At 46.7% G+C, this 10,000-nt stretch overlaps 1 protein-coding gene across 1 annotated transcript in view; it reads right to left on the reverse strand.

The window, feature by feature from the left end:
* npas3 (neuronal PAS domain protein 3) overlaps positions 1-10,000 on the reverse strand; it is a gene marked incomplete at both ends in the record, with an annotated part of 230,156 nt that overhangs the window by 114,207 nt on the left and 105,949 nt on the right. The window contains one exon of the mRNA XM_083682974.1: positions 2,552-2,634. Within this exon, the coding sequence (XP_083539100.1) occupies positions 2,552-2,634 (83 nt within the window). The remainder of the gene's footprint in view (positions 1-2,551; positions 2,635-10,000) is intronic.

Raw genomic sequence — 10,000 nt, forward strand, 5'->3', positions numbered from 1 at the left:
TAGGAGGACAGCTGCCCTCGTCGAACTGTGCATATAGAATCAGTTCATTGATTATCCGGGTTGACAAAACTGGGTCGTAAATGTATTCAGAGTATTTAGAAAACAACAAAAGGCAAAGAAAGCTTGTTTCTGTGCTGCTCTTTCCGGGGTCGGGCGGGTCAGAGGAGTCAAAGGAGTCCAGAGGACAAAGCAGCCATGGTGGCAGGGCCTGGATACAATGAGCTGTTGGAGAGAGAGCCAGAGCCCTGTTCACACACACACACACACACACACACACACACACACACACACACACACACACACGTGCATGGGTACACACACACACACACACGCGCATGGGTATAAACACATACACGTGCACGCTTGCGCGCACACACACACACACACACACGCACTCACACACGCACGCACGCACGCACGCACGCACGCACGCACGCACAGAGCAGGATTAATTCCCTGTCACGGGCCTAGACCCAGACATTTATACTGGCTCAGTCAGACTAAACACCTGCCTGTTTTATAGAGGGGCATCTCCCCGCCAGGAGCTGCTGTGTGTATCTCTGAGAGAGACGAGGACCGGGGTTTATTGAGTTTGGCTGTTGTATTAGAGGCCTTTTAGCTGGCAGCAACATTCCACCCAACCAGGAGACTATCAGAATAATGACACAGAGCTAGAGGAGCTTAGAGCAGACAGGTAGACACACACACAATACACGCATACACACACACACACACACACACACACGCACGCGCGCGCGCGCACACACACACACACACTCACACACACACACACACACACACACACACACACACACACACACACACACACACACACACACACACACACTCAGGACCTCATCAAGTCCCCTCTCTCTTTATTAAGCACTATCAAACCCCTTCTAATCTGTCTAAAATTAGCCGCGGCGCTCCACATGTAATGACTGCCGCGCATTCATTATCACTTCATTCTCCTCAAATCAATCACCAGCAGAGCATGCTTTTTTAAAATGTCACCCTAAAACTTTTCACAATCAATTAAGTCCAAGATTAATGGGGACAATTTGCTGGGAACAAGTCCCTTCCGTGGAAAGGCCACACCTTGACAGAGCGCCCGCCTGGTATTGATGTTAATTATAAATTTCCGCTTCCTTGTCAGACACTTAACCTGTCGCTAGCTAGCTGGGGGGGGGACGGGACGCTCGCTGATGCTGCGACAGGGGGGCCATGCGTCACCGTAGGCGGACAGCGGGGGGGCCGTGACGTCGGGACGAGGTAACAAGGGTGACAGGTGTGGGTTAACATGTCTGGTGTAGTCTGGGGTGAGGCAGCGCTTTACCGCTTGACCACATGTGTAAGTCGCCGTTTCTGTTTTGGATGTTGTTTCTCTGTCATTGATAAACATACGACCAAACATCCTCTCTTTCCTCCACCACCTACCTCCCTTTCACCCCCCTCCTTCTCTCTTTCTCTCCCTCCATCCCCCTTCTCCCTCCTTCCCCCTCTCCCTCCTTCCCCCTCTCCATCCCTCCGTATCTCCCTTCCCCCTCTCTACTTCCCTACCTGCAGATCTTCGGTGAGCTCTCCCTCCCTCCCTCCCTCCCTCCCTCAGGTATGCTCATGAACATGTCAGTTCTAATACAGCACCTGCTGTAACAGGAAACAGACTGCTGCATATGGTTGTCATGGCGCTCTCTGAGGACTGCGAACAGGCCCTATCTACTCCTCTACAACCACCTCTGATTGGTTAGTTCATCTGCACTGCCTTGTGATTGGTGTTAACATTCACGCATGGAAAGACAATGTTCGCCATAGAATAACAGACTGATCAAACAGAATTTAGACTAGAATTTAGAAGTTAGAAGATTCTAAATTCTAAAGTCTATCAAAAAATAAAAAATAATGAGCTTTTCTTTTTTCTCTAGTTTTTGATTCTCTAGTTTTAGATGTTCATATAAAATGCATTGGATGTTACGATACTGTTATTACTGAACACAAGGTTGAAAAGGCTAGATTACAAGCGAAACACAGTGTCAATTTTGGGGCGATTTTGAAAAAAAATTAAGTGTAGTAAAGCAATGATAAGAGATTAACAACTCCCAAAAACAAAAAGATTAAACGTCACCGTGGTTACAGTTTGATATCAGCTGTAGCATCAGATAATGTTCCTTCTCTGATATGAAGCCCACCCGTGGGGGTGTGTATACACAGAGATAGGCAGGAGGATGGAGGAGATTACAGACACAGAACAACCCCCCAGGACCTACAGGGTTAATCATTATCACACTTCCATAATTAAATCTCATCATTGAACTTTCATGTAATAAATGTACATTTCTGCAGCACACCCAAAAAGCTACAGTATAGATTGTACTGTATAATGCTTACTGTATGTGAATCTTATATGAGTACTAGTGTATGAACATCACTGAACACACACACACACACACACACACACACACACACACACACACACACACACACACTCACACACACACACACACACACACACACACACTCACTGACACCGGGGTCAGGTGTGCTCTTATCCTACCTGCAATATGTGGCTCCCAAGGTGTGGCTCAAAGATCTCGGAGGCTACGGCACTGGGGGTCCTCCTACGCCCAGCTCCTATAGCTGGACACACAGAACACACAGAAACAGGGTCAGACAGACAGACGGACACACACACACACACACACACACACACACACACACACACACACACACACACACACACACACACACACACACACACACATACATACACATACACACACACATACACATACACACACACACACAGTGGGAGGAGGGGGGGACTGCACGTTACTGTGGACAAAGACCGACACACAGACATATACATACATTAATGCAGTCATGAGTCCATGAGACCTGAATCCAAAATTAAATTACTTTTTTTTTTTTTTTTTTAAACAGTACATTTTTATTTCTTATTTCTTGAGGTTTGATTGCATTTGATTTATTTTGCCTGCTGCAAATGAACCGATGGAATCGTCCCACAGGAACAAACCCCTCCTGGCCAGCGTGCTTGGAAAGCTGAACCAAACGCACCGCAAAGAGTTCACCCTTCAGACCCTGATCTGAACACGTCAACACATGTCAACACAGACAACGCTTTCTTACACATAAATCTGTTGCTTTTGGTAAACTGCTGTTTTTTGAAGAGGAATAAAGACATATAGTGAAACATTTGTGATTTTGGCTTAGCCACCGAAGCTCTACAGAGCCTTACAGTAAACACAGAGACACAATCAAAGAGCCCATCATCATCATCATCGTGGGGCTGAACTCCTAATAATACAATAACAATGTTATCCGAGTCGCGGCTGTTTGCATATTCAAGCCGCTGCACTGCGAGTACAAAGGCTGCTTTTTAAATGAGGGATTATATCATGTCATTGATTGTAGCGCCGAGTGACTGCCCACAGAACGCTGCCCTCAGGGCACTTTCACAAGACTCTCCAACTTAAAAGTAGACAGAGTGAGAGAGAGAAAGAGAGATTGAGAGAGAGAGAAAGAGAGATTGAGAGAGAGAGAGGGAGAGCGATAGAGAGAGAGATTGAGAGAGAGAGAGAGAGAGAGAGAGAGAGAGAGAGAGAGAGAAAGGGAGAGTGAGAGGCTGCTGTGTAGCCAGGCTAGCTAAAACACTGCCCGGGGTGATTTCAAACTTAACAGACCCTGTCCCAACAGGCCTCATTACCCTGCATTTTATAACAAAGTGCTCTGTGCTTAATTTTCAGAGCTTAGCCAGGCGTTGGGGTAATGTTGCTGAATTAAGCGCAATTAATGATGTAATAAAAAGCATTGAATGGCCATTAAAGAGTCTCAAAGAGCTGCAGCAAACAGGGTCTCTTGAGGGAGGGTCCAGGGGCGAGGGGGCTGGAGTCAGAGGCCAGGGCTCTGGTGGGCTGGAGGGGGGGCTCAGACTGCACAATGAGGCCTCTCTGTCCTTCACTCTCTCCCCAGCCTCGGCCTGTCTCTGCCTGGGCTTGGTAAACACAGCACGGCACCTCCAGTAATGCTCTGAGCGTTTAGCCCTGCAGCCTCCCCCCGGTGCAGGGCCGCTGCCAAACAACATGGGCTGGAGAGACAACAGCAGCAGGGCCCAGCCCTGGAGACACACACTGACGTGATTGCACACACACACACACACAGACAGACACACATGATCGCACAAACACACACACACACACACTCCTGCCTGCTCTGTCACAGGAGGGGAGGTTACAAACAAGGCATGAACCTGCAGAGCAACCCCAAACAAACAACTCCAGAGGGTCCCGACATCCAGCTACAGCAGAGGGAGCTAGAACCCACTTAGTACAGCTCAGGAGCAGACACACACCCACACCTGGACATGCAGGCTCGAACAATTACCTTCCATAGAAACACACACACACACACACACACACACACACACACACACACACACACACACACACACACAGACTGCTCAACCAGTCACTGCAGAACAGTAGAAATATCAGCGATCAAAGCAGCACTTGACCAACTTCAATTATATTCTCTTCTCTGCCGGCCATCACAGTGGAAGGAAATCATTATTTCTCCTCTACAATGGCTCTCATCACACACACAGACAGACAGACAGACAGACAGACAGACACACACACACACACACACACACACACACACACACACACAGACAGACAGACAGACAGACTAATCGCCAATCGTTGTTATCACCATCACACAGACAGACAGACAGACATACAGACAGACAGGTCTACAGTTGTCATCACCATCACACAGACAGACAGACAGACACACACACAGATAGACCAATCTCAATGGTCGTCATCACCATCACACAGACAGACAGTCAGACAGACACACAGACAGACAGACAGACAGACCCGCTCCCCCCCCCCCCCCTCTCCTCCTCCTCCACAGTCAAACAGCTCTGCATGGACATCACTCACAGACTGCTTTATATGCGCACAATTCCCCTGACCTTGTGGGGATCTTTTCAGAGTGGAAACTCTAGGTGGTTAATATTTTATAACAGGGAAGTTAAAATGTTAAAGTGGCAGCATGATAGGAGGGGCTGTGGCCCCCGTGAAGCCTGATGTGCTCTGCCCACCGAGGGGGGCCGTAATAACACCAGCATCGCTTATTCACAGCAGAGCCTGGGGTGGAGGTGGCCTTTCACCCTCAGATGGTGTCTCCCCCTGTCGCCCCCATCTCACCCTGTCTCCCCCATCTCACCCTGTCTCCCCCATCTCACCCTGTCTCCCGCCTTTCTCCCTCCTGTCTCTCTTGGTCCCCTCCATCTCTCCCTTACTCTTACGTCTATCTAGCCAGTCCCCCCCCCCCCCCCCCCCCCCACCGGCCTCTGTCAACCCCCCCGCTTCCCCGCACGCGCGCACACACACACACACACACACACAAACACACACACACACACACACACACACACACACACACACACACACACACACACACACACACACACACACACACAGCATGATTAACTAACACAGGATATAAAGGAGTAGTGAAGATTCCATGACGTTATGGCCCTGACACGAGCCCATTAGATTTTCCGATTCATAAATGTAGATTAATGAGGATATTTGGACACGACTTTGCTTTAATATCGTTAAGGACATTCGTAAAAACGGCGGCGACGCTGTAAAAATATGACTTTGACACCTGTGTGAATGTACTTCAGTGTTAATGAGAGCTTGTGATTTTTAGAGAGAATAATAACAAGCAAGTGCATTAATATTATAAAAGTGTTCTCCTATAACCTCAGGAGGAAGCACACACTGTGGAGGATACAGAGCAGTGGAGGCTGGTGGAGGTAGAAATCGGAGGACGGGCTCATTGTCAAAGAGCCGCAGAGCTGGGGGCCCACAGGCCAGATACTGTCAAATACTAGTACACCAGAGGAGGCTGGGAGAGGTAGAAATCGGAGGACGGGCTCATTGTAGTGCATGTAGTGGAATGAGGAATGGCATCAAACACAACATTCCTCACGCCATTCCATGGATTACAATGAGCCTGTCCTCCGATTTCTACCTCCAGCAGCCTCCCCTGGAACAGAGAGTGGCGTTGTTTTCACATCATACTCAGGTCATGAGTCATATAGAGCATATGATCACCTCAGCTCAGCAACACAGGTCAGCTTTGTGACTGTCTATAATAAACCTGATCTCAAATTGCTATTCAGGGTATTTAAAGTTCCCTCTTGTGGAATGGCAAAAAGAATGTTTCTCAAAATCATAACTCAGACGTATGGTGCCTGCAAATCCAGCAAAACCCTTCCTTCATTTCAACTAATGCATTGTGATGATGTGAGAGTATCACTTCCCATTTGCCACTTTCAATATCTCGCGTCTCTTGTCTAATACGGACTTGTCACAAACAGCTTTTGGTTCTAGATTGCAATAAACGCAATTTGATCCTCACTACAGTGGCAATTTCCAAACCCCGCACTGCCTATTTGAAAGTCAATTTAACTTTCAGTTTTATAAGTCAACATTATTGCTATTGTTAATTTATTTCTCATTTAATGGGAAATTGGCGACAGGGCCCGCGACTGTCATTTCTAATCTGCGGTGATTCCTGGTGAGGCTTAGTATTTCTTATTCCCTAGTTCTGGATTACGGGGCGGCTAAACGGCGTCTCCTGCCTCCGCTGGGGCTCGGGAGCAGGTACTGTTACACAAATTGCCAATTCAATTAGCCGGGTGTAAATGGTCGACTGGCAGCTGGCAACGAGGACAGGCGTTTTGGCAAGTGTCAGGGCTAATACATCACCCTGTCAAAGAGCCGCAGAGCTGGGGGCCCACAGGCCAGATACTGTCAAATACTAGTACACCAGGAGAGGCTGGGGGAGGTAGAAATCGGAGGACAGGCTGATTGTAATGCATGGAATGGAATGAGGAATGGTATCAAACACCATACCTCAGTCCGTTCCATGCATTACAATGAGGTTGTCCTCTGATGTCTACCTCCACCAGCCTCCCGTGTTACTAGGGTAAGGTTGTGTATACCAGCCACAGACTAGACCAAGGCAAACTAACACACACAAAGGCCAGAACTGATCCTTTAAGTCCCTCTCCAATTCCAGTCAGTTCTACTACTAGAAAACAGAAAACCTAAATCACACACATTGTCACGTGTTTTCCAGTTATTTATATCTGTGTCGTTAACTCATGACAGACATTAAAAATTTTCCAGAATCCTAGTAATATAACAACAAAAGAATTATCATATTCTGTTGAGAGTACTTCAACAGAAAATCTTTGGCAATGATAAAGTTGACACACAATATCTTCAATCATACTACATTTACAACGCATCAAAACCCTCAAAACGCTCCAAGCAATTCTGACATCATTTAAATCATTTGATTTAGAAAGTGTTTATCTTTGAGGAATGAGAATAGCTATTCCTCTCAGATTAAACCACTTCTCCTTCCGTGTCCTTCATTCCACAGTCCATCTCCAGTGTTTTCACACAGACGAGAGGAGCAGAGAAGTCTATTAAATAATTGACTGGCCAGGGCTGATGATGGGCTCTGATCACTCACTGTGCTCCACCACCACCACCTCCTCCTTAACAAGACATCCAGAGACGGAGACATTTGTTTTAATTAGTTTCTTTTAACGTCCTTTCACTGGTTTAACTTTTCATGATGGTCTTGGTTAATAATCCATGTTCGTCTTTCTGCTCATTTATGTCATCAAATTTTAACGGCCGTGATTCTAGGCACACTAACGACTTGTGTCAGAATTGTCTGAGAAGTTCCTAATTAACCCGCTTGCTGCTTAAAGGCCAGATTTATTAAAAATACAGGTGCTGTGCATTACATTAATATCTGAATTGGAATTAATATTAGTTTGGAAAAACAAAAGGAGAATATTTAAATGTTTTACCGACCTAATATTTATTCAGATTAACATACAATAATAGTTTGTTTTTATTTTTCTATAATATTTTCAACAGCTCGAAATCTTTTCCCCCTATTTGAATTAGCAATACAGCTACAGTACTTAGCTAAATACAAGACCTACATGTACTTTGCTAAATACAATACAGCTACTTAGTTAAATACAGTACAGCTACATGTACTTTGCTAAATACAATACAGCTACTTAGCTAAATACAACATAGCTACTTAGCTAAATACAATACAGCTACTTAGCTAAATACAATACAGCTACCTAGCTAAAGCTAACTGACTGAATCTGTTCTCCTGGCCTTCCTCCTTAGCTTCCTTCTGTGTTATCATGTCATGAGAGCCAACGTACGGAACAGGAGGAACCTGCGGTGTGATGAGTGGCTGTCTATGGGGCGAGTGGGTACTGTATCTAAGCTCTGTCGCTACAGAGATCCCAGATTAGCGCCTGAGAGCTGCTCAGCCAGGAATAATTGTCTGTGGAGAAGCTTCTAGCGGCCCTGAAGTCCCCGCTGAAGTGATTTGGTATTTCATCATTGTGCCGTTTTCCCCCCCTCATCATCAGAAACAACCGTGTCAGATGCACTGATAAGACAGGCTCCTGGAGCGCCTGGCAAAGCACTCTGGGTGACAAGCATTGTCCAGTCGCGATTCATATCAAAACTGGAGGGAGAGGAGAGGAGAGGCGGGCAGGGGGAGGGAGGGAGGGAGGGAGGTTGGGATAGAGAGAAAGACATGGAGAGAGAGAATTCAGAGAATACATTACAGCTATTCAAAGTGTCTCTGTAATAATACAATACCATGTCTCCCACGCACGCACCCATGCAGGCACACACGCACGCACACACACACAGACACAAAAATACACACAGACACACACACACAGACACACACTACACAGATGTTGAAAATGTCAAATAACTAATTCAGGTGGAGTCTCTTTCTTATTCCATCATGTGTGCTATCAGGCAACATGTTCAGCACAGTACTAAATAATCAAATAATGCCCGCGTTCCTGGTGGACAGTGCCTGTCTGAGTGACACACCTAATAAGGTATTTCTAGGCCATGAGCCCTAATAGATCTAATGAACATGGAGATGGAGGCAGGACTCCAGCCATCAGGTCCCTAACTACTAGGGCATACACTGTAATCATATACCGTCACGCAGACGACAAGAGAATATAATACCTTTTATTAATGTGATTCTGATAACAACATATGGAAATATATGGAAATGCCTAGCTCCATTGGACGAAGGTGGGAACTGGTGGGGAAACTGGTGGGAAATAATATCCAAACATATGCAGCCATCTTGTGAATGTGGGATGCTAAACAGCCATCGATATCTCTCCCTGGGCTCAGGCACGGCAGAGGACGACAAGATTATTGACATTGAGCAACACGGGGGAGGGGGGGAGGGAGGGAGGGAGGGAGGGAGAGGGGGAGGTCAAGTTCAAGGGGCATTTCAAACCAATCAATAACGCCAGGATGAGCAAAAGAAAATAATGAAAAAAGAAATCTCATCTAATTTGGAAATGCATTCATTACAGCTAACAGCATTACGGGAGAGGGAGAGAGACAGAGGGAGTGAAGGAAAGGAGAGAGAGAGAGAGAATGAAGGAGAAGGAGAGAGAGAGACACACACACACACAGAGTAAAGGAAAAGGAGCAAGAGAGAGAGAGAGAGAGACAGCAGAGAGAGACCCACAAACAGAGAGAGTGAAGGAAAAGGAGCGAGAGAGAGAGAGAGAGAGAGAGAGAGAGAGAAAAAGAGAGAGAGACAGCAGAGAGAGAAACAGAGAGAGTGCCCGCTCTGCCCTACAATACGAAAAGCTAAACAAACGATCCATTAGGGAGAGATGCAGCGTGGCGTTTGTGTTCATACACTGGCGACCGCTGGCCAATGAGAGGAGGGCGCTTCGGCTGACAGGACATAAACACCAATGTCCTGTCAGCGAGGACAGCCTGTGCTGCGTAAGACCAGCAGTCATTAACACACTTACCCACGCGGCCCGGGACCACTTTACTTCAGACACCAGGCAAAGTATTCC

This window comes from Argentina silus (genome assembly GCF_951799395.1).
Source record: "Argentina silus genome assembly, chromosome: 13".
Classification (NCBI taxonomy): domain Eukaryota; kingdom Metazoa; phylum Chordata; class Actinopteri; order Argentiniformes; family Argentinidae; genus Argentina; species Argentina silus.